This window comes from Callorhinus ursinus, unplaced genomic scaffold (assembly GCF_003265705.2).
Source record: "Callorhinus ursinus isolate GAN/ISIS: 27379988/994484 unplaced genomic scaffold, GSC_fseal_2.0 scaffold34, whole genome shotgun sequence".
NCBI classification, from domain to species: Eukaryota; Metazoa; Chordata; class Mammalia; order Carnivora; family Otariidae; genus Callorhinus; species Callorhinus ursinus.
In genome coordinates, this window is record NW_027397096.1 from 4,126,310 (window position 1) to 4,150,066 (window position 23,757).

The window sequence follows — 23,757 nt, forward strand, 5'->3', positions numbered from 1 at the left end:
GGCCGAAGCGGTTCAGGAAGGTAAGTGTCACAAAGACTTGAGAACAGAGCTTGGGGATCGGAAGCGTCAAGACTAGCGGCTTCCTCGGGTCACTCTAGCCAAAGGAACCATAAAGACTAGACTAGGGCTTCCTCATTTCCTCCTCTCTGTGGTTCCGCCCGCAGCTTCCGGTTCCGGGGAGGGGCCGAGTTTCCTTCGAAGATAGGGGCTCTGCGCTACGGCTAGGATGGCGGTGGCGTCGCTACTGTTGTTGGGGGGTTTGTGGAGTGCTGTGGGAGCGTCCAACTTGGCTGTCGTTACATGCGGCTCTGTGGTGAAGCTACTCAATACGCGCCACAACGTGCGATTGCACTCACACGATGTGCGCTATGGGTCAGGTACTGCCACCCGGGTTCGGGTGGGCTGGGAGGGCCTGGTAAGCTCCGGACGGGGCGGGGCCAAGACAAAATCTGAGGGGTGTGGTCTGGGAAGGTTAGGGGAGCCCGGGGGCGGTTCCTGAGGTCTAGAGGCGGAGAATCGGAGAATTGGGCATAATATCAGCTTTTATCTGGTGAGCTACGTATCGGGCACATTACACATATACGCTTTTGGATTTATAACATTTCTACGAGGTAGAGACAATTGTTATCCTCATTTTACAGATGAGGAAACAAAAATAAATCGCATGCTCAGAGCCTTGCAGCTAGTGAATGACAGAGACGGGGTTCGAACCAAATCTGTCCAGTTTCAAAGCCTGCTTTCAGCTACTCCAGGCTGGCACTACTCAGTGCGGGAGAGACAGACATGTAGAAAATTACAGTAAGTGCTGTACCTCTGAAGTCTTGAACTCCAAGACCTCACTCTTTGACTTTATCTTTCTGTTCTAGCTGTTTTGCATCTTAAGCTTGCTCTTCAACCCTTTTCCTTTGGCCTCTTTTTACTCAAACTTTTCTTGTAAAGAATTTAAAGCACTCAGTGGAATTGGAGAGGAAACTGTTTAGAGGGCTTTTTAACATAGGATATCAAAATGCTTGATTTGGATTCATTTATAATTTAGCAATTATTTGTGGATTCATTCAGTATAGATCTAATAAACTTTTTTTTTTTAAAAGTTTTATTTATTTATTTGACAGAGACATAGCGAGAGAGGGAACAAGCGGGGGAGTAGAAGAGGGAGAATCAGGCTTCTGGCAGAGTGGGGAGCCTGATGCGGGGCTCCATCCCAGGACCCCGGGACCACGACCAGAGCCGAAGGCAGACACTTACCCGACTGAGCCAACTACGCGCCCCTAGATTTAATAAACTCTTATTACATCCCTAATATTCTAGATAGAGGGGATAGAATAGCTAGTCACCAAGTTACAGGAAAACAAACTGACAAAGAGAAAAAAAGTCAGTTGGTGAGATGTGAGATGCATCTAAGATGATTGCTAGATTTCTGTCTTGGATGATTGATGATGTTATCAATTAAGAGAGGATGGGGGCTAGTCTATGGTTCATGATTCTCAAAACGTGTCTGACTATTTAGACTAGGAAAGGACTGGGCTGTCATTGTTGGTATGTTTTATAATCTTAGCAGCCGTTCAGTGAACACTTCCTGTGTGTCCAGCTCGCTACTTTTTAATTTGATCTAGTTTCCTAGTTTGGCTCTACTAAATCAGAATGTGGGAGAGAGGCCTGACAGTAGGAATCTGTATATATGAAAAATTCTTCAGGTGCTTCTAATGGGCAGCCATATTTGAGAACCAGATTCAGTCTGTGCGGAGCCTGAGGTAGAGTTAAGTACATCATGGTACTGGGTTGGGGGGGGGAGTTAAAGATATGGGGAGATTAAGTGAGATTGCGCAGGATGCACTGTGGTTCTCATTCTGGTGTCGATTTGAATCACTTGAAAAACCTGTTGAAGCATGTATAGATGCTTTTGTCCTGATCTCTAATAAGTATTTAAGAATGGATAAGCATAGAACTCTGGGTAATCCCAAGGTTTAAGGGTGGGAGAGGAGTCTACAGCCATACCACCCTGAAAGCACTCCGTCCTGTCTGATCGCTGAATGATGGGAGAGGAAGTGAAGGGTTGAACAGAACCTGAAAAAGTAGAAGGCACAAAGTATAGACTGTGGTTTAGTGAAGCATGGCAATGACCCAGGACCAAGAGAGCTGTAAGGCAATAACCAGAAGTAAGGAGGGAGGCTTGGTTTGCCTTTTTTTTTTTTTTTTAAGATGTTACAAAGTCATTTTGAGCTGAGTGTAAAAGGCACCAGAGAGAAGCTGGTAGTTTGGCTACAAACATTCACCCAGATACCTGTGGTGCAAGGTGTAATGTGTTAAGTGGTAAAGGGTGAGTGTTATGAAGAGGCTGTCAGGTGGGGCCAGGAGACTGAAGGCAAAGCTAGGAGGAACAGGTGAGAGTAACTAGGAAACTGTCTTGAGTGCATTTAAAGAATTGAGTAGTAGATGAAGGCCTAGGGAAGAGAATATCCCTGGAGTTTATGTGAGAGAGTGGCCTCTGATATAACTTGACAGAAAATAGTTTCTTGGGAGGCCATGTGGTAGAGTGGTTAAGAGTGTGAGTTCTAGAGTTGGGCCATCTAAGTTCAAACCCCAGCACTGGGTCTTGGTGCTGTGTGACCTGGGGTGTACTATTTAGCTTTTCTGAGACTCCAGTGTAAATTGGGGATGATAATAACAGTAATACGTACCTTAGAGAATATATGCCTGTGTCAAATAAGAATATTCAGGCAAAAGGTTTGGATTGGTATCTGACATTTATTTATTTTTTTAAAGATTTTATTTATTTGACAGAGAGATGGCAAGAGCAGGAACATAAGCAGGGGGAGTGGGAGAGGGAGAAGCAGGCCTCCTGCCAAGCAGGGAGCCCGATGCGGGGCTCGATCCCAGGACTCTGGGATCATGACCTGAGCTGAACGCAGATGCTTAACGACAGAGCCATCCAGGCGCCCTGGTATCTGACATTTAGAAAGTGCTCAGTACACATTAGCGGGCTAGCAATTATTGTATGTATATTTTCCTTCTTTTTAAGTCTGCAGTTATGTGTCTATAACCTGGTACCTTTTAACCATAATTGTACCTCTTTAGGCAGTATTAACCAAATTTAGAGGATTTATGAATACTTTTACAACCTATTGATCACTCATGGGGGAATTCGGGAGCTGCAGTGATTACTTGGATTAAAGTTGACAGCAAAAGCTGGTCTCTATTGTGAAATGTGACAAAAGTTTTGATTGTGATGCATAGTAAACATTGAATAATATTAAACGTTTCAGTTATGTGACATATACTAGGGGCTACCCAGGTTATTGTCTATAGGTATATAATACTTGTGTATATATGTGTATGTAGTGACACATTCTAGGGACTATCCAGGTTTTTGTATGTAGATACATAATACTTGTGTTTCAAAAAAATGAACATAAGTTTATTTAGTTCTTTTTGACGCACATTCTTAGAGTTTTCTGATATCACACATTTAAGTATAATTTATCAGATAACAATACTATATAAACATACTTAGTATTTTTCATGTATTGTAGACAAAGAAATATCAAGCATAGGGTTTCCTCTCCACTCCTCCAAACCTGTTTTATAATCCAGGGCACATTATTGGCCTCAGGAAAGAGGGGGATTAGGTTGAGCTCACTCTTTCTTTTTTTTCTTTTTTTTTTTTTTGGACTGCAGGTAGTGGGCAGCAGTCAGTGACAGGTGTAACCTCTGTGGACGACAGCAATAGTTACTGGAGGATACGGGGGAAGACCGCTACAGTGTGTGAGAGAGGAACCCCCATCAAATGTGGCCAACCCATCCGGCTGACACATGTCAACACTGGCCGAAACCTCCATAGTCACCACTTCACCTCACCTCTTTCTGGAAACCAGGTGAGGTGGCATCCTGTTGATCACTGGTGCCCTGTGCATTACTCAGTTGAGTTGTCTAATATCTTGGTTCTTAGCCCTTTCTTTTCTAGGTGTAGTTGTTCTTTTTTGTGCAGACATGGAGAATTGGCTTTGTCTCATAAGTGTGAAGGAAATTGTTTCTGGGCAAAATAGAGACTTTACATCTAGATGAAATCAAGAAATGAGAAAAGACAAAATAGATATAAGCATATCATAAGTCATCTTGATAAATTCTACAGTAAAGAAACACAATGTTGGGCGCTTGGGTGGCTCAGATGGTTAAGCGTCTGCCTTCAGCTCAGGTCATGATTCCGGAGTCCTGGGATCCAGTCCCGCATCGGGCTCCCTGCTCCTTGGGAGCCTGCTTCTGCCTCTGCCTCTCTCTCTCTCTGTCTCTCATGAATAAATAAAAAAATCTTAAAACAAAAACGCAGTGTTGACACATGAAAACTCAACATCACTAATCATCGGGGAAATGTGAATCAAAACCATAGTAAAGATATCACTTTATACCTAACGGAATGGTTATAATCAAAACAACAAGAAATAACACGTATTGGCGAGGATGTGGAGAAAAGGGAACCCTCATGCACTGTTGGGAATGTAAATTGGTGTAGGCACTTTGGAAAACAGTATGGAGGTTCCTCAAAAAATTAAGAATAGAAATATCATATGATCCAGTAATTCCACTATTGAGTGTTTTTACCTAAAGAAAATGAAAACAGGGGCACTTGGGTGGCTCAGTCGTTAAGCATCTGCCTTCGGCTCAGGTCACGATCCTGGGGTCCTTGCTCTGCAGGAAGCCTGCTTCTCCCTCTCCCCCTGCTTGTGTTCCCTCTCTGGCTGTGTCTCTCTCTGTCAAATAAATAAAATCTTAAAAAAAAAAAAATGAAAAAACTAATTTGGAAAGATATGTATACCCCTATGTTTTTTGCAGCATTATTTACAATAGCCAAGAGACAGAAGCAAACCAAGTGTGCATCAGTAGATGAATGGGTTGCCTGGGTGGCTCAGTCATTAAGCGTCTGCCTTTGGCTCAGGTCATGATCTCAGGGTCCTGGGATCGAGCCCCGCATTGGGCTCCCTGCTCCATGGGAAGCCTGCTTCTCCCTCTCCCACTCCCCCTGCTTGTGTTCCCTCTCTCACTGTGTCTCTTTCTGTCAAATAAATAAAATCTTTAAAAAAAAAAGTAGATGAATGGGTGGAGAAGATAAAGTGTATGCATGTATACACGATAGAATATTACTCAGCCATAAAAAAGAATGCTTGCCATTTGTGGCAACGTGGGTGGACCTAAAGGGTATTAGGCTAAATGAAATGCAGAGGAAGACAAATACATGATTTCACTTATATGTGGAATATAAGAAAACAAATGAACAAAAAGCAGAATCAGACCTATAAACGTAGGGGTTGTCAGAGAGGAAGGGTGTGGGGAGATGGGCAGAATGGGTGAAGGGGAGTGGGAGATAACAGGCTTCCAGTTATGCAACGAATAAGTCACAGGGATAAAAGATACAGCATAGGGAATATAGTCAGTGATATTGTAAAAGCATTGTAAGGTGACCAGTGGTAGCTACACTTGTGAACATAACATACCGTATAGACTTACTGAATCACCACGTTGTACACCTCAAACTAATAAAAGAATTGTATGTCAATTATATTCAAATAAAAACAACTTTTTCCAAACTTTGAATAAAAATTATTATTCTAAATGATGCCAACTAACCACGTTAGGAAAATGAATTATTATGCCACTTTTTAATTTTTTTTAAAAAATTTTATTTATTTGAGAGAGAGAATGAGAGATAGAAAGCACGAGAGGGAAGAGGGTCAGAGGGAGAAGCAGACTCCCTGCTGAGCAGGAAGCCTGATGCGGAACTCGATCCCGGGACTCCCAGGATCATGACCTGAGCCGAAGACAGTCGCTTAACCAACTGAGCCACCCAGGCGCCCTAATTTTTGTTTTTTAACTAATTTTTTTTAAAGTAAGCTCTGTGCCCAGTGGGGGGCTTGAACTCACCACCCTGAGATCAAGAGTTGCATGCTCTGTGTACTGAGCCAGCCAGGCACCCCAGTATTGTGCCATTTTTTTTTTTTTAAGCCTTGAGGTTTTAGGAGATATGGACCCCTTAATGAGTGCTTCCCTCCCACCCCCACTCTGCACATAGTTTTCCCTATTGGCATCTTATATTAGTAAATTTCCTACAGTTTATAAAGCGGTAACGATACATTGTTATCAACTGAAGTCCATAGTTTTTGATTTCCTTAGTTTTTACCTCCTGTAGGTTTTCTGTTCCAGGAGCCCATCCTGGATACCACATTACATTTAGTTATGTCTCCTTAGGCTCCTCTGAGGTGTGACAGTTTCTTCAATTCTAGTTTGTTTTCCAATTCTTATTTTTGATGATCTTGACAGTTTTGAGGAATGCTGGTCAAGTATACTATAGGGTGCTCCTTTATTGGGATTTTTCTTATGTTTTTGTCATGATTAGATCAGACTTAGAAATCTTTTTAGGAGGAAGGCCACAGGAGTAAAGTGCCATTTTTATCACATCATGTCACAGGTACATACTATCTACATGATTTATGACTATTGAAATAGTGTTTGTGGTGTTTCTCCTATAAAGTTATTCTTTTAATCTTCCTCCCCACCTTTCTATATTGTATTTTTGGAAGTAAGTCATTATGCATAGCCCCCACTTAAGGAATGCAGAGTTATGCTCCCCCTCCTTTAGATAGAATAGCTAAAAAATTTATTTGGAATTCTTCTGCATGGGTACTTGTCTCTCCTTTACTTATTTATTCAATCATTTATTCATATCAGTATGGATTCACGAATATTTTATACTTTGAGTTATAATTCCATACCACTGTCTTTATTTTGTTGCTCAAATTGTTCCAACTTTGGCCATTGGGAGCTCTTTTACTTGTCTCCTGTGTCCATTTGACGTACTCCCATTTTTGTGTATGTGTATGTGTGTTAACCCTTCCTTATTTTCTGGCACTAAAAGATATTCTAGGCTCATCTTGTGTATTTCTTGCCCCAGTCCTAGAATCAGCTGTTTCTCCAAGGAGTTGTTTCCTTTTATTGAAGAATGATATTAGAAACCATGATCTTAGCCCTTACATGAGCTTGTTGCTGCTGGGATGTTGTCTCTTTTAGGTCTTCTCACCTGACAGAACAAAGAAGGATGTGTATATGTATATAGACGTAACTATGAGTATTTTTACGTATAACATCTGCATCTGGATTATGTTAAACATGAGTTCCTATTGATGTCTCCAACTGTAATTCATTACCATTTAGATCATTCTAGCCTCCTCCCTTTACTTATTTGTAAATTTCCACACAGATACCTGGTTTCCACCACTGTCATCTATTTACTTGTTCAGTTCCATGTACAAGTATAGAATTGTGGGGCGCCTGGGTGGCTTGGTTGGTTAAATGACTTTTTTTTAAGGAATTTATTTAAGAGAGCACGAACAGGGGTTGGGGCAGAAGGAGACTCACTGCTGAGCGTGGAGCCTGATGCAGGGCTTGATATCAGGACCCTAAGATTAAGACCCCAGCCAAAGTCAGATGCTTTTTTTTTTTTTTTAAGATTTTATTTATTTGACAGCGCACAAGCAGGGGGAGCAGCAGGCAGAGGGCGAGGGAGAAGCAGGCTCCCTGCAGGGAGCCTGACACAGGACTCCATCCCAGGATCCTGGGATCATGACCTGAGCCGAAGGCAGACACTTAACTCATAGCCACTCAGGTGCCCCAAGTGTCTGACTCTTGATCTCACCTCAGGCCTCGATCTCAGGGTCATGAGTTCAAGCCCGTGTTAGGCTCCATGCTGGGCCTAGAGCCTACTTAAAAAAAAAAAAAATACACAGCAATAAACAAATACACAATCAACAAAAAGTTGCACTCAAAACTTTACAAATATAGGGGCGTCTGGGTGGCTCAGTCATTAAGCGTCTATCTTCGGCTCAGGTCATGATCCCAGCGTCCTGGGATAGAGCTCCACATCGGGCTCCCTGCTTGGTGGGAAGCCTGCTTCTCCCTCTCCCGCTCCCCCTGCTTGTGTTCCCTCTCTCTCACTGTCTCTCTCTCTGTCAAATAAGTAAATAAAATTAAAAAAAAACTTTACAAGTATAGTAAGATTGTTAATTATACACAGTTCGTTTTGCCTTTAGTCTTACAGACTCTATTTCCAAATGAATGCTTTTAATCTAAAATTATATAGCTTAGCATGTTTTTATGTATTTCTGAAATAATCAGTAATTTTTTTAAATGACTTTCCACTTTTTTTTTTAAGGTTTTTTTAATTTATTTGTCAGAGAGGGAGAGAGCACAAGCAGGGAGAGTGGCAGACAGACGGAGAGGGAGAAGCAGGCTCCTGCTCAGCAAGGAGCCTGATGTGGGACTTGATCCCAGGACCCTGGGATCATCACCTGAGCCAAAGGCAGACACTTAACTAACTCAGCCACCCAGGCGTCCCATTAACTTTTTTATTGCAATAGAAACTCTGAATATTTGGCCTTAAGAGGAATGGGATTAGAAGAGAAGTGGAAGAACTCTGCTATTACTTACTCTATTTCATTTAGTTCTCACAATTATTCTATAAGGTGATACTGTCATGAGTTGTTTTTTTTTTTTTTTAAAGATTTTATTTATTCATTTGAGCGAGAGAGCACAAACAGGGAGAGCGGCAGAGGGAGAGGGAGAAGCAGACTCTCCGCTGAGCCGGGAAGCCAACATGGGACTCGATCCCAGGACCTGGAGACCATGACCCGAGCCCAAGGCAGATGCTTAATCGACTGAGCCACCCAGGCACCCCTGTCATGAGTTTTTAGAGGAGAAAATGAAGGAGTTATACAGGAAGGAATGGAATGGAGCAGAGGTTCAAGGTCTGCTAGTCTCCAGAGCCCATCGCCTCCCTTTCAACTTGTTTGCTCATCACGTCGCTTAAAATGTAGTTAAGGGAATGAGGCAGAAATATTTAAAGTCAAATAACAAGAGTAAGGCTGTAATAGAAAATATAAAGCAAATACAGGATTACTTGCAAAGTAAGTGTTTGGAACATAATCCTAGGGCAACTGATTTCATGTCCTTTGTGTCTTTTATCTTTTTTCACAGTTTCTTCTTTTAATTTTTATTTTTAAAATGTTTTTCCCACAGTTTATTTGTAAACAACACTGTAAAACCTCTTCTTTTTCACTTTCAGGTAGCCTTATTTTTTTCTGTTGCTTCCCTCTCCCTTCCAAGCCTGTGTGTCAGTCATGCTAATATTGCTCCCATTTGTGTCTTTCAGGAGGTGAGTGCTTTTGGTGAGGAAGGTGAAGGCGATTATCTGGATGACTGGACAGTGCTCTGTAATGGGCCCTACTGGGTGAGGGATGGTGAGGTGCGGTTCAAGCATTCTTCCACTGAAGTTCTGCTGTCTGTCACGGGAGAGCAATATGGTCGACCCATTAGTGGGCAAAAGGAGGTACATGGCATGGCCCAGCCGAGCCAGAACAACTACTGGAAAGCCATGGAAGGCATCTTCATGAAGCCCAGTGAGTTGTTAAAGGCAGAAGCTCATCACGCAGAGCTATGAGTCTGGAAGCTGTGACCCATGTCACTACACAGTGTTCATGACATCTGCTGCTCCATCTTGGGGTCCCTGCCCCAGGTTCCCTGGGCAGTGGCCATGTCACCACTGAGATGAAGACGCATGACAGAAAACAGTGGCTGTGTTTGGAAGCTTTAGCCCTTCACACTTGAATTGGTTGTTCTCCCAGAGTTTGGGTCAGTTCTTTTTGAGTACAGGACTTGCTGGTGAAGGAGCAGATATTTTTATTCATATTGATAAAACAAACTGAGGGAGATATTCCTCCTAATTGGGAAATTTTTACTCCAGAAGCTTGGCATCATGGATTATTGATGTGTGACTTTTCTCCTATTTTCTTTCTCTAAAATGATAAAGAATTTCATTATTAGTCACCAGTGTTGTCATTTATTAGGTGTGCTATTTCATAATCTGATCGATCGTTGAGTCTGACACGAGTCAGTGCTGTCACTCTAGAGATGCTGGGAGCCTTTGGTGTGGGCCCTTTTAAGAGCTTTACTTTTTTCACTTTTTCCCTATTTTCACTTCTAGCACCTCACTTTTACTAGATTTTTAACTATGGCTAAAGACCCTCGAGGAATTTAGCTTAATAAATAGCCAGTAAAATGTTTTACCCTGGATCTTTTACTACAGTTGAGAAAAAAGAGTAAGGGTAGACAATATTCACTGTCTGCTAAATACTAGATGCTGTATTATAGCTCTTACCTCCTTTAATCTTCACAGATGTAGCATAGGTATTACAGTATTACTAATGCAGAATATGAAGGTTGAGTGCCTGGATTTTTTTTTTTTTTTTAAGATTTTATTTGACAGAGACAGGGAGAGAGAGAACACGAGTGGGGGAGGGAGAAACAGGCTTCCTGCTGAGCAGGGAGCCCGATGCAGGGCTCGATCCCAGGACCCTAGGATCATGACCTGAGCGGAAGGCAGATGCCTAACGACTGAGCTACCCAGGTGCCCCCTGCCTGAATTCTTAAAGCAAGTAAATAAGGATAGGAATCCAACTGTGTCTGGCTCACAATCTTTTTACTATGCTACAATTGTGTTCGCTCTTGGATGATAACTGCTCTTTTTTGGATAAATGTAGGAATAGCTTTCTCTGAAAAGCGGGGATAGAAAACTTTTGTCCTTTGCTTACCTCATTTCTTTCTGTCTGCTGGTCAGTTCCAGAAAGTTTGCTCCTAGGTCCTTTGAGCTTGGTGGTGGTGAACAGAGGTGTCTGCCATCTGCTGGAATTTCAGTGACTAGCAGGACTTTTTATTTTTAGAAATAATGATTTCCACCTCCCCCATCCTTTGCTTTAGGGAGGGACTTAATGTGAAACATTTGGGCATACTGGGTCTGTGCCAGACATAGCCCATGACATTAGAGACTTGGTCTCTTTCCACTTCAGTTGCATTGATCATTTGAGATTTTTCCAGAAAGAAGTAGACAAATGATAAAATCAACATTTCAGGTTATTGAAATACTGGGAATAGGCTGGAAACAGTCTGGAGAGAAGAAAGGAAGTGATAGGAATCAGCTGGGTAAAGGGAACAGATTGGACAAGATGAATATGAATAGAGGTGTGTTGCAAGGTACCCCAACTTGGCTTGAACAGAGTTTTAACTGAGTTGTTGGGCCTTCCCTGAGGGTTCACAGAACCTACCTTGCTAGGAGGCTGCAGATTACAATGCTTGAGAGAGAAGTATGAATTTGAAACAAACGGCGTCTTTGGGGAGATGTGAAATGACTAACAAGAGGACTAGATAAGGAAGGAAACCAGTTGGAGGGGTAAAAACTATGGGCAACCCAATGTGAAAATTGAAATGGTGCTTTTCTGAAGGAGTGGAAAAGTTTCCAAGTAAAATCTTGAAGGACATTTGTGGAGATTAGGATGTAAGAGCAAAGGGATATGAAGTACTTATTTTTAAATCCTCAGAACTTGTTTAGCTTGTATTAGCATCACTGTATTAGAGTTGGGAATCTTGGTCCAGTTTCCTCATTTCACAGAGAAGGAAACAGGCAAAATAAAGTTGATCCTGAATTATCGATTTCCTGCAATTATGTTTGCTTCCAAGATAAACTATTTGTTGTTGAGAGGTAAGAACAATATTCTCTATTTCTGTCGTATCCCCTCAGTGCCCAAATTGTGCTATACACAGTAGAGACTGAAAACTTGTCCAACGAAGTGTCCAGAAAATTGCGTGCTCACACAGTAGGTCAGTACATATTGATTAGAACAGTATTCAAACAGTAAAATGAAAAACTCATTCCTTTGTAGGTGGAATGAGGTGTGAATTCTAACTGACGTCTTTAAATTCTTGCTTTCCTCAGTGATTTTCAGGCGAGGCTCTTGAGTAAGATAGGACAGCTACTTCGTATGACCTAGGGGTGAAACTTCCGCAGTACCCTCAGTCCGGACCCTAAGTGGCCAAGCGGACTCTGTAACCACCCTGGAAAAGTGCTTTGGCAGTGGAGCTCCGCCACTGAAATGAGAAAGCCAAGTCTGTTGCCAGCCTGGGGACGGGCTCAGGACTCAGGTCTCCTGCAAGCCCCAGGCTCCGCATTTCCGGGTGCGGAAGGGTGGGTCCAGGGGCGGGGCGTGAGTGTCAGTCGGCGCGAGGTCCGCCCCCCCCCCCCCCCGCCCCCTCCCCGGTCTCCTCTGGAGCCACGCCTGTACTTCGCGCAGGCAGCTGATCGGCCCTGCCGGATCGCTGGCGCTGGGAGGAGTGGAGCAGGGAGACAGCTGGCTGGCTGGCGGGCTGTGGGGGGCGGGGTGCACGCGCGCCAACGCTTCCTTGTCCAGCGCTCTTCCTGCGCGTGCGGCTGGTCCGCCCGCGGCGGCGCAGAGCGGAGCCGGCGTGGGGGGGGGGGGGCCCGGCAGGGCGGGGGCCGGAGCCAGGCCGGGCTGGGGCCGGAATGCCCCTGTTCTTCTCTGCGCTGTTGGCCTTGCTTTTGGTTGCCCTCAGCGCCCTCTTCTTAGGCCGGTGAGGGGATCCCGGCTACAGCGGGCGGGGGCTGGGGAAGGAAGAGAGACTGAGGAGGGGGGCGCGCGCTGCAAAGGCGCGCGGGAGGGGAAGGGGGCTGGAGGGGAAGGTGCGCGGGCGGCGGAGAGGGAGGGCCCGAGGGGGCCGCGGAGGCTTGAGCAGGGGCGTACGGTCCGATCTGGCACCGAGAAACTGGGAGTAGGGGGCCCTGAGGGAGCGGGCGAGGCCTGAGCAGATGCTGAGGCTGGGAGTTGAATAGGTGTGTGTGTGAAGAGGGGCCCGGCTTGGTGGCCTCCCTTTCCCCCTCCTTTCGCCCCTGAGTGTCCCTTTCCCCGAGCGCAGAGGGCACCTGCAGCCTCGCCCTAGGAGCCGGAACAGGTCTGGCAGCCCAGGGGAGAGCGGCGTTTGAGCCAGCCGGGTGTGATCCCACGGTGCCTTCTTGCTAACACCTGTCTGGAGGGCGGAGAAAGAGACCCTGTGGGGGAGTGTGTGATGGCACATCTGACACGGCTGCTTGTATTTCGACTCCCCTTTGGGCCTCTTTCTTCATCTGGGGTTCCTAAGGATTGGAAGGATTGCTTTCTTTGTCCCCAACTTAGGTGGACTGTAGTTTGTCTGATTTCATTTGGGTGGAGGGGACACTCCAGGGCTAGGGTCTTGATCTTTGTGGCTGAGTGTATGTGACAGAGTGTTGTTTTGGGAAACCGAAGAGTTGCCCAGAAGATCCACCTTTAGGACATAACCTTTTTGCAAGGCCTTCTAGGACCAGGAAGGGGTGAGGAAAGCCAAAATTGAGAGAGGGTCCTATGAACTCACAGGGATTTTTCTGCAGGTGGTTTGTGGTCCGGTTGGCCACCAAGTGGTGTCAGCGGAAGCTGCAGGCAGAGCTAAAGATTGGCTCCTTTTTTTGGATCCAGAATGTCAGCCTTAAGTTTCAGCAGCACCAGCAAACAGTGGTGAGTCTTGGGGAACTCCCTAGGTATGTGTGTGTGGGTGGACTCAGCTAAATTTTAACTTTTATTTTTTTTCCTAAAATTCTGGGTGGCTTTCCTCGTTAGCCCAGCCTTGTCACCTCTTTGCCAAGATGATTTTAGAGTTAGTTTGGAAACACTGGGATTGATGCAAGTTGTTGAGTTAAAAATGCTTATAAGGCACAGAGTGTTCACGGTACAATAAGAAAGATACAGAACTAAGCACAGAAAAAAGATAACAGGAAATAGAAGAGCTTACTGTTCTAATTTAAGAGGAGAAATAGTAACATATCCATAAAAGAGAAATACTGAGCAAGTTCAACCAATGTCATTGTGAGGAGCAGGATATAGTGCTGAGGAGAGAAGTTGGTGGAAATGGAGTGGAGAATATTTAGTGGAAAGGCTATAGCACTTCCTCCTCTTCTTAGAACCTTTCCTGGCTGTCAAGCTGCTCATGGCTTACCTCGAAGCTAGTGTACAAAGCTCTTTTCCACACTGTTTTAGGAAATTGATAGCCTGTGGATTTCCAGCAAACTCCTTAGCCATGATCTGCCGTGAGTACCCTACATCCTCACTCTTCCCTTGGGGAATATTTTGGGATTGGGGTTTGCAGAATGATATTCTGCAGAGGCCTCACAGCCCAAGGAGGGGACTGGGGTTTTGCTGATGTCTCCCGGTTAGCCTGGAAGCTATTATTTTGTGACACAGAAATTGATAACTACTATGAGACTGTTCTCCATGATTTGAGCTACATTTTTAGGGAGGATCAGAGAGTGAATGTTGGGGAGGGGAGGAGATTGCTAGGAAAGGGCTGGACCTGACGGCAGTGAGGTCTCTCTTCTGGGCAGACGCTATGTGGCATTGTGCTTTGGAGAAGTGCGTATCAGAACGGACCTACAGAAGGTGTCTGGCCTATTTGCCCCATTTTCCCAGAGCACTGGGGTGCATCAAAAGGAACTGTCCTTCAGTCCTTCCTTACTGAAGATCTTCTGTCAGGTGAGATACTTCTCCCACTTTCCTGGACTGTAGTAGGGATGGCTGGCTGTAGAGTGATGGGTGGATTTTTCTACTGTTTTGAGAATATAATACCAAGAGCTGCCTCTGATTCTTTCTCTACTGGAAAGGAAAGGCAGTGCCTTGATATTAATGACTATTTTTGCTGCTTCTTTCTAGCTGTTCTCTGTTCATGTAGATTCTATAAACATCATGGTTCTCAAGGTGGCTACTTCTGAGTCTTTGTGGCACATTCAGATCAGAGAAAGCAGCTTTCTTTTGGATAGTGATGAGAAAAGGTAATCACTGGGTAAAAGAGGGTCTGGTAGTCCCATTCTTGCCTTATAGTTGTTTCAGCGTGGATGGATGTCAGGGTTTTATAAAGCTGTCAGGTTCTCATTCTGTAGCAATTTGAGGAGAGGCTAGGATTAGGCACTTCTGTTTGCCTTGTTCCTTTTAGCCAATAAAGCTTGACTGAAGTTAAATGGTGAGGAAAGGCGCCAAGTGCCCTTAATTTTTTTCCTTTCCCAGGCTGAAATGTGAGGTGAGCCTAAATCAGATCAACAGCAAAGTCCTAAAGAGTGGCCAGTTGGTGAGTATGCTGTGGTCATTTAGATGCCTTGTGTCCTTCTGGGCATAAGATATGAAGGAGCTTATGTTCTAGATTCTGTATTCTTACGGGGGGTTCTCTCAAGGTGGTGTTCTAGACCACTGCATTTTGACCCAAAACTCCTAGACTCCCTATATCTTAACGCCTTAGAGGCTTATCCTTCCTGCAGGAGGATACCTGCCTTGCGGAGCTCTCACTGGCCCTAAAGTTGTGTCTAGAGGTGGGCATCAGCAGTCGGCAACTGAAGTCGATCACTGTGGGTATGTGGACACTCCATGCGGAACTGCACGAGGGCCTTTTCCATAGTCAGCTGCTACGCCCAGGCCCAAGCCTGGCACCCAAACCTGTTCCTTGTCCAGGTAAAGCCCTGGTCAGTAAGCTTCTTGGCTTTCTGTGCTGTTCTCTGATTATTCTGGAATTACATACAAATAGTGGTCTCAATTTAGGTGTGATTTATTTAGCATGACCTTTGACGCTGAGGATAGCTCAAAGAAATCGGGCGTTTACTTGTGGTGAAGGAAAGAACTAACATTTAGTGGGTAATTATCATGAATTAGACTTGTAGTACGAGTTTTCTGTATTGGCTCTCACTAAATTCTCAGCATATCACAAATGAGGAAACTGAAGCCAAGAAGAGCAGATAGGTGACTTGACTGAGGTCATAGAGCTAGTCATTTGTAAAAATGGGGTGTAAATTATTTTGTCCTAAAGTCCATATTCTTTGCATTATATCAACCTGCTCCCCATACTATTTTTTAAATTCCGGGGAACGAAGTACAGCGGGTGCCTGGATCTCTGGGATACTTGCCTTGTGGCCTAGGATTGGGCCTTTGGTTAGCCTACTTATGTGGGAAGATTTGGCCAAAGAGGATGGGGCATTTTGGGAGACTTGAGTGTGTTAGGGATTGATGGCTCTTGTGTTATTCATTCATGTTTTCAGAGGTGACAGAGAACTGGGCTGAGCCAACTCTGCCTGGCCTGTACCTCCTTCAGCAGCTGCCAGATCAGGTCAAGGTGAAAATGGAGATTACAAGTGTGGTGCTGTCCATGAATAGTCAAAAGAGGTGAGCAATATGCTGGGCTCTCTATAACCAGCCTAGTAGCTGCACTGCACTGAGCTTGTCTGTGGGGAGAAAGGGAGTGAGAACAACATTCCATGTATTTCTGAGCCAGAGTCTGTCTCTGGTCCAGGCACCTGAACTGGACGCTGAAGCTGCTACATTTCCTGTACCACCGTGATGAGGATCAGCTGCCTCTTCGAAGCTTCACAGCAAACTCTGATATGGCACAGATGAGCACTGAACTCCTACTGAAAGGTTCCTGGGGGATGTTGGTACCGAGAGGACTAGACCCTCCCTTTCCCCCATGCCCCAGTTGGCCTTCTTAATATCAGTGTAGCTGGGGATGGGGAGAGGGAACATACTGAGAGAAAAAAGCTCCAACTCAGGAGTTTTGGTGACAGTCTATTCATCTGCTTGCCTGTCTCTGACCCTCTCCTAGTTTTACCTGTTGTTTTCCCCAGTGTTCTTCTCTGATCTGCTGTTTGCCCTCACAGATGGGTTGTTGCTGTCCCAGAGCCGCCAGCGCATTGTCTGTCTCAACTCCCTCAAGGCTAGTGTGCAGGTGTGTTGATTGTGATCCCAAGACCTCATTTCTTTCTCTGCTCTCCACTGTATCATTGCATTGTGAGCTACTGGGCTAAAACCTGAGCCCGCAGTTCTGGTGTCATTTCCAGGTGACCACCATTGACCTCTCAGCCTCTGTGGTCTTGAACACATGTATCGTTCATTACCGGCACCAGGAATTCGCTCAGTGGCTGCATCTGCTAGCATTGGAGACCCAAGAGTCTAGTTCATCTGGTTTTAAGCAAAGAAAGAAAAGGTCAGTGTCCTCTTTTTTAGCCACTATCTTATCAGGGGGGTTCTCAGATTCTTTTGATCTAAAGTGGCATATTGTATGGGGCGCCTGGGTGGCTCAGTTGGTTAAGTGACTGCCTTCCGCTCAGGTCATGATTCTGGAGTCCCGGGATCGAGTCCCACATCGGGCTCCCTGCTCAGCGGGAAGTCTGCTTCTCCCTCTGACCCTCCCCCTCTCATGCTCTCTCTCTCTCTCATTCTCTCTCTCAAATAAATAAATAAAATCTTTAAAGCGGCATATTGTGTTAAATACATATTTGATTACTTCAGTAGCAATTCTGTTTCATTTATTTTTATTTTTTGAGAAAGAGAGAGAGCAAGCATGGGAGCAGTGGGAGGAGGGGCAGAAGGAGAGGGGGAGAGAGAATCCCAAGCAGGGGCTTGATCCCACCACCCTGAGATGATGACCTGAGCTGAAATCAGGAGTTAAGACGCTTAACTTACTGAGCCACCCAGGTGCCCTAATAGCACTGCTATTTTACATATCTTCCGCATTAAACTAGATTCTTTGACAATAGGATGAAGTCGTTTTTGTTCTTAAGTCTTTAGTGCCCAGCACAGTGCCTTATTATACAAAATAAACAATTGCATCACTGAATTTAAATGATCCACAATCTTGTCTGCCTAAGATTATAAGGTGATATGTCCTGTCAACAGTGTCATCTCTCTCTGCATTGTGTTGCATAGAGAACTTAAGGTTAATGGCTTGGAAGCAGGGACAGCTGGGTGGCTCAGTTGGTTAAGTGTCTGCCTTCGGCTCAAGCCATGATCCCAGGGTGCTGGGATCGAGTCCCGCATTGGGCTCCCTGCTCAGTGGGGAGCCTGCTGCTTCCCCTGCTTGTGTGCGCTCGCTCTCTCTCTCTCTCTCTCCCTCTCTCCCTCTCTCCCTCTCCCTCTCCCTCTCTCCCTCTCTTCCTCTCCCTCTCTCTCTCTCTCTCTCTCTCTCTCTCTCTCTCTCTCCCTCCCTCCCTCCTTCCCTCCCTCCCTCCCTCTCCCCCCCTTCTGTGACAATAAAATCTTTTTCCTTGGTTGTATTAGGTTGAAACATGTGATATACTGATGTTCATATTTGACATTTATATTTGACCTATGAAATGGCAATCTCATATGGTTCAACCTAATATCTTTCTTGCATTCCTGCAGTTTACCATTGGGAATAGCAAACTTATTAGTTCGGTCTTTTATTTTCTAGTTGCATTCCATCCTAAGAATCACAACAAGACTCACCCTGACTTTTGAGAGCTTCAGGTATCTTTTCCATAACAGGAAGCCGCAGTTCTTTCCTTATCAAACAATGATGTCTTGTCCCTATGCAGAACCTTCCCCCAAATCCTGGCTCCCATCATCTTTAGCACCTCCATCTCCAATGTCAACGTTTCCATTCAGCTTGGTGATACACCACCCTTTGCCTTGGGATTCAATTCCATCTCTCTAGGTAAGACTATGGGATGGAAAAGGAATAAGTGAAGCCAGGCCCAATTGATGGCTACAGTGGCTCCATAGAACTCTCTCCTACCTTCTTTGTTCAGATTACCAGCACTTGAGGCCACAAAGTATCCATCAGCGGGGTGTCCTAACTGTGGACCATCTCTGCTGGCGGGTGGGCAGTGACTCCCACATTCAGCGGGCACCCCACCCACCCAATATGCATGTTTGGGGTGAAGCACTTGTCCTGGACTCCTTCACACTACAGGTAGGTGGGGACTTTGGGGAACAGGGGCCTATACAGTTTCTTTCTCCTGCCATGCTTTAGAGTACGGATCACCTTTTTGGCAGAAGATGATGCATCAGGGCGCCTGGGTGGCTCAGTTGGTTAATCGACTGCCTTCGGCTCAGGTCATGATCCTGGAGTCCCGGGATCGAGTCCCACGTCGGGCTCCCTGCCTGGCAGGGAGTCTGCTTCTTCCTCTGACCCTCTCCCCTCTCATGCTCCCACTCTCATTCTCTCTCTCTCAAATAAATAAATAAAATCTTCAAAAAAAAAAAAAAAGATGCATCAGGGTGTTACAGAACTGTGTGTTCTACATGCTCCTAATGGGGCTATCTCTTCTTTTCTAGGGTAGCTATAACCAGCCTTTGGGCCTGTCTAGTACCCAGTCGGATACCCTCTTTCTTGATTGTACCATCCGTGGACTGCAGGTAGAAGCATCAGATACCTGTGCCCAATGTCTCTCTCGCATTTTATCCTTGATGGACACACAATCTGGGAAGTCAGCTGTTGCTAGAGAATCTTCATTTGGGGAATCTGTGTCATTACTGTGGAAGGTGGACTTGAAGGTGGAGGACATGAATTTGTTCACCCTTTCTGCCCTGGTTGGTAAGTGGGATAGGGAGTCTATACCTAAGTGAGTAGTTTGTAATCTAAGCAGATTATGCTGGTTCAGTCTGCACCTTCTCATTTAATGAAGGTGATTATTTGGCCTTTTTCTAAATTAAAGGCATGAGGTGCTGGAAGGTCTTACATAACTGTTGGGTTTCTTGAAATTTCTTAAAGGCTAATAGAAGATACTAAGTATTAAGCAAGATTTATTTAAAAAAAAAAAAAAAGCCTTGATAGTTGATCTAGAAATTGCGACATGCATAGTTTTTTATTTCCTTATGTGTTAATTCTGGAGAGTAACTGATATATCTCTGGGCACTTTGTAGGAGTTAGGAAGCTTCTTTGGCTTTTTCAGATTTAAGTATGGTAAGATAGGAAAGGAAAAATTTCCCTGAAACATGAGGAATGAACTTAGGGAGGTATAGGGAATAAAGAAAACTAGAGTGAAGGGAATGAGTAAGAAAGAGTGAAGGCTGAAGTTGCCGTTTGAGAGCTGAGAACCAATGCTAACGTGGTTTCTGGATGTTAGGTGCTTCCGAGGTCCGACTGGACACGCTGACTGTCCTGGGAAGTGCTGAAACTTCCACTGTGGGTGTCCAGGGACTTGTGCTTGCCCTGGTGAAGTCAGTCACAGAGAAGATGCAGCCCTGCTGCAAGGCTCCTGACATCCCCGCTCCCGTGCTCAGCCTCTCCATGGTCTCCATTACCTATCACAGCAGCATCCGCTCTCTGGAGGTAATGCTTCTGTGGGGGGAGGTGGAGTCAGGTTGGTTTTTCTCTAGGCTGAAGAGCATTTCCCAGTCTTCTGAGTCTGTTGTGAAACTCAACTGTGAGAAACATGACACCTTGTATTATTCTTTTTGTCCTGGCTTCTTCTGTACATTTTTAACTCTTTATTATGAAACATAAAATATACACAGAACTAGAGAGAATATATGAAATTGTATGTATCCATACCCAGCTTCAGTAATTACCACTTATTACCAACTTATTTCAGCTGTATACCCACCAGTTGCCCTGCTGCCCGCTCCCAGATTATTTTGAAGCAGAATATACCAGGACATATAATTTCAACTGTAAATATTTCAGTGCATGTCTCTGAAAAATAAGGGATTTTTTTTTAAAGATCATGATCTGGTGTTATTTCGCTGAAGTACTCAGCTCATTAAAAGCTGGAAGGGAGGGGTGCCTGGCTGGCTCAGTTGGTGGAGTATGCGACTCTTATCTTGCGGTTGTAAGTTCAAGCCCCACGTTGGGTGTAGAGACATCTTAAAAATAGAGTCTTTAAAAAAATAAAAGGTTGGAAGGGATCTGAAGATGGAGGCACCGGCAAGTTTTAAGAGGCTTTCCAAGATCTTTCTCCTCAGGGTATCAGGTGAATATGGAATGCTCTTAGGAAGGAGTGGTATAGCTTTCTAATTCTCAGACTTCAGCTTCGTTTAGAAGGAGGAGTTGCCTTTTCAGAGGTTGGAACTCAAAGGCATTTTTCTGTTCTGGAATTTAAATTTTCTTTGCTTAACTATTCAGAATTGACTTTGTTTTTTAAGCTTACAAGGACTCCTTTCTTTGAGGCATATTTTCATATAAGTCAATTGCTGTATTGACTTGTGTGGTCAGTCCTTTTTATACTTAAGAATTAAGTCAAGGGGCTCCTGGGTGGCTCCGTTGGTTGAGTGTCCAATTCTTGGTTTCTGCTCAGGTTGTGATCTCGCAGTTGTGGGATCGAGCCCCATGTCAGGCTTTGTGCTCAGTGTGAACTCTTCTTCAGGTGTTTTCTCCCTCTTCCTCTGCCCATCCCCACTTGCACACGCTCTCTCTCCTGCCTAAAATGAATAAATAAAATCTTTAAAATAAAATTAAGATGCAATCATTGCATGAAAAAAATTTTTTTAAGATTTTATTTATTTATTTGAGATAGAGAGAGAGCACGAGTGGGGTGAGGGGCAGAGGGAGAAGTAGACTCCCCGCTGAGCAGGGAGCTCAATGCAGGGCTCGATCCCAGGACCCTGGGATCATGACCTGAGCCGAAGGCAGATGCTTAACTGACTGAGCTACCCAGGCGCCCTGCATAAAACATTTTCTTTTCTTTTTTTTTTTTAAGATTTATTTACTTATTTGACGCAGCGAGAGAGGGAACACAAGGAGGGGGAGTGGGAGAGGGAGAAGCAGGCTTCCCGCTGAGCGGGGAGCCCGATGTGGGGCTCGATCCCAGGACCCTGGGATCATGACCTGAGCCAAAGGCAGACACTTAATGACAGAGCCACCCAGGTGCCCCAGCATAAAACATTTTCAAATTGATTGTTGCAGTGGTTATTATACAGAGCGAGGCTATTATAGACAGATAACTCACAGAAACAAAAAGCCAAGTGACTTACTAAGTATGTGCTGTATACACTGCATATCCTATGGTAGATATTAAAGAATCAACACTCACGGCCTATACTCTCGGACAATCTAGAATCCAGTTGAGAACTCAAAAGTGTAAGTGCACTGACCTATAAGAACTGTTAGCTCAGTATATTCATACGAGGGGGAACAAGGCAAGGGAGTAATTGATGTAGTTGCTCAGGAAATGGTTCTGAGTGGAGATGGTTCTTGACCCAGGTGTGCTTGTGTAATAATAATCCCAGCCATTTCTCCTGTTTTGGGATATTATGATTGACAGATCCCTTTCTCTTGCTCCCTGAAGGTTCAGTGTGGTACAGGGCTCACCTTACTTTGGAGCCCCCCAGATCACATGTACCTATACCAGCACATCCTGGCTACCCTGCATTGCCGAGACCTACTAAGAGCCACTCTGTTTCCCGAGTCTGTTCCACTCCTTGCACTAGAGCCTCCAGTGACTGCGTCTGAACCCAAAGACCTTCTCCCTGAGCCATCTCCCCCAAAGCGGCTACTAAATCTGACGCTAGAGGTGAGCACAGCTAAGCTGACAGCTTTTGTAGCTGAGGACAAGTTCATTACCCTGGCTGCGGAGAGCGTGTCGCTGACCCGGCATGGGGGTTCACTGCAGGCTTACTGCCCAGAGCTGGCTGCTGGCTTTGATGGCAATAGCATCTTCAGCTTCAAGGAGGTGGAGGTACAGCTGCTGCCTGAACTGGAGGAGATGATCCTGCACCGGAACCCTTTCCCTGTGCTGCAGACCCTCCGGAACCGTGTTTGGCTCCTCTCCCTGGGCTCAGTCTCAGTGGAGTTTCCTTACCAGTATGATTTCTCTCGAACTCTGGATGAGGCTGTGGGAGTTCAGAAATGGCTGAAGGGGCTGCATCGAGGAACTCATGCTCAAGCTTCTGCAAGCCCTGCCCCACTCCCACCTGATCTACTCTTGAAGGTTCAGCACTTCTCATGGGTTTTCCTGGATGACGTTTTTGAGGTGAAACTTCGTGATAACTATGAACTGATGAAGGATGAAAGTAAGGAGAGTGCCAAAAGACTGCAGCTGCTGGATGCCAAGGTGGCTGCCCTTCGGAAGCAACACGGGGAGTTATTGCCAGCCCGTAAAATTGAGGAGCTCTATGCCTCTTTGGAACATAAAAACATTGAAATCTACATTCAGCGCTCCCGTCGTCTCTATGGCAACACACCTATGCGCCGGGCACTGCTCACTTGGAGCCTGGCAGGACTAGAGCTGGTAGCTCTGGCAGATGCCTCCTTCCATGGCCCTGAGCGTGTAGTAGAGCAAGTTCAAGAGCTTGATCCAGGCAGCCCTTTTCCTGCCGAGGGAATAGATCTTGTCATTCAGTGGTGTCGTATGCTCAAGTGCAGTGTTAAGACATTTTTGGGTAAGTAGCCCTTCCTTATTTGCAGAGTGTGGTGTTTGCCCTCAGAGCTCTAGAAAGCTCTCTGAGTGACTGCTGAGGAGCTCAGTTATATTGGGAACGGTAGTGGTTTTTGGATGGGTGGAGTGGGATGGGTGGGCTCTTCCTTTCTTTGTTCCTGAATTTCACCCTGAAACTGCTTGGCTAACATAAAGGACAACTAACACAGTCATCTTCAGGGTTAGTGTGCCTCTTGCATCTCGGTGTTATTACCCTCACCGTCTGCTCAGTGTCCTCATGCCCTTTTCCAGCTTTTCTCTCAACTGCCAGCTCTTGTTCTCTCAGTTGACCTTGTTAAATAGATGGGTAAAAGTTGTGGCAGGGGAGAAAATGCTTGAGAATGTTGAGACAGTCCTCTAAATAGCGTATATCCTCCCTGTAATAACAGTCCGGATAAGAGATTATCCCCGGTACCTGTTCGAGATACGTGACTGGCGGCTGATGGGTCGACTTGTGGGCACTGAGCAGAGTGGTCAGCCTTGCTCCCGGCGGCGTCAGATCTTGCACTTGGGGCTTCCATGGGGTAATGTGGCAGTAGAGAGGAACATGCCCCCACTCAAGTTCTATCACGACTTCCGCTGTGAGTAGAGGAGGGCAGTCGGTTTGGCTGAGGGACGTGGTGATGGCTGGGATGGGAGAGGAGCTGAGGCCTTCTGGAGTGAAGAGA

General features: G+C 45.3%; 2 protein-coding genes and 1 long non-coding RNA gene across 8 annotated transcripts in view; 2 read left to right on the forward strand and 1 right to left on the reverse strand.

The window, feature by feature from the left end:
- The first annotated feature begins 166 nt into the window (after nt 1–166).
- On the forward strand, nt 167–9,863 carry SDF2 (stromal cell derived factor 2). The gene is made up of 3 exons (XM_025851101.2): nt 167–377; nt 3,676–3,872; nt 9,194–9,863. The coding sequence occupies exons 1-3, from the start codon at nt 227–229 to the stop codon at nt 9,479–9,481; spliced, it is 636 nt and encodes a 211-aa protein (XP_025706886.1). The 5' UTR covers nt 167–226; the 3' UTR covers nt 9,482–9,863.
- A 2,459-nt stretch (nt 9,864–12,322) lies between these two features.
- BLTP2 (bridge-like lipid transfer protein family member 2) overlaps nt 12,323–23,757 on the forward strand; it is a 28,868-nt gene continuing 17,433 nt past the window's right edge. For 3 of the 6 annotated variants that reach the window (XR_012374412.1, XM_073879361.1, XM_025851054.2), the window contains exons 1-17: nt 12,324–12,462; nt 13,295–13,418; nt 13,938–13,987; nt 14,282–14,429; nt 14,607–14,725; nt 14,958–15,018; nt 15,206–15,395; nt 15,977–16,100; nt 16,228–16,352; nt 16,592–16,659; nt 16,772–16,917; nt 18,269–18,387; nt 18,482–18,645; nt 19,011–19,269; nt 19,802–20,007; nt 21,962–23,054; nt 23,479–23,670. Coding sequence is in view for 5 of the 6 variants with exons in the window: in XM_073879361.1 (XP_073735462.1) it covers nt 12,395–12,462; nt 13,295–13,418; nt 13,938–13,987; nt 14,282–14,429; nt 14,607–14,725; nt 14,958–15,018; nt 15,206–15,395; nt 15,977–16,100; nt 16,228–16,352; nt 16,592–16,659; nt 16,772–16,917; nt 18,269–18,387; nt 18,482–18,645; nt 19,011–19,269; nt 19,802–20,007; nt 21,962–23,054; nt 23,479–23,670 (3,256 nt within the window). In the remaining variant the exon portion in view is untranslated. Of the gene's footprint in view, nt 12,463–13,294; nt 13,419–13,937; nt 13,988–14,281; nt 14,430–14,606; nt 14,726–14,957; nt 15,019–15,205; nt 15,396–15,976; nt 16,101–16,227; nt 16,353–16,591; nt 16,660–16,771; nt 16,918–18,144; nt 18,388–18,481; nt 18,646–19,010; nt 19,270–19,801; nt 20,008–21,961; nt 23,055–23,478; nt 23,671–23,757 lie in introns of those variants that run through there. The other 3 variants (XM_073879359.1, XM_073879360.1, XM_073879362.1) reach the window with 3 other exon arrangements.
- Nucleotides 19,487–23,757, reverse strand: part of LOC112808119 (uncharacterized) — a 32,174-nt gene continuing 27,903 nt past the window's right edge. Inside the window, exons 2-3 of the long non-coding RNA XR_003204270.2 lie at nt 23,505–23,743; nt 19,487–20,099 (exon numbers count right to left, since the gene is read on the reverse strand). This is a non-coding gene — a long non-coding RNA (uncharacterized lncRNA). The remainder of the gene's footprint in view (nt 20,100–23,504; nt 23,744–23,757) is intronic.

Bases quoted from the DNA above. Each gene is read 5' to 3' on its own strand.
- SDF2 (XM_025851101.2), top strand. From the start codon at position 227: ATGGCGGTGGCGTCGCTACTGTTGTTGGGGGGTTTGTGGAGTGCTGTG. The intron at 378-3,675 runs GTACTGCCACCC...TTTGGACTGCAG, and splicing joins CGATGTGCGCTATGGGTCAG to GTAGTGGGCAGCAGTCAGTG. The intron at 3,873-9,193 runs GTGAGGTGGCAT...TGTGTCTTTCAG, and splicing joins CACCTCTTTCTGGAAACCAG to GAGGTGAGTGCTTTTGGTGA.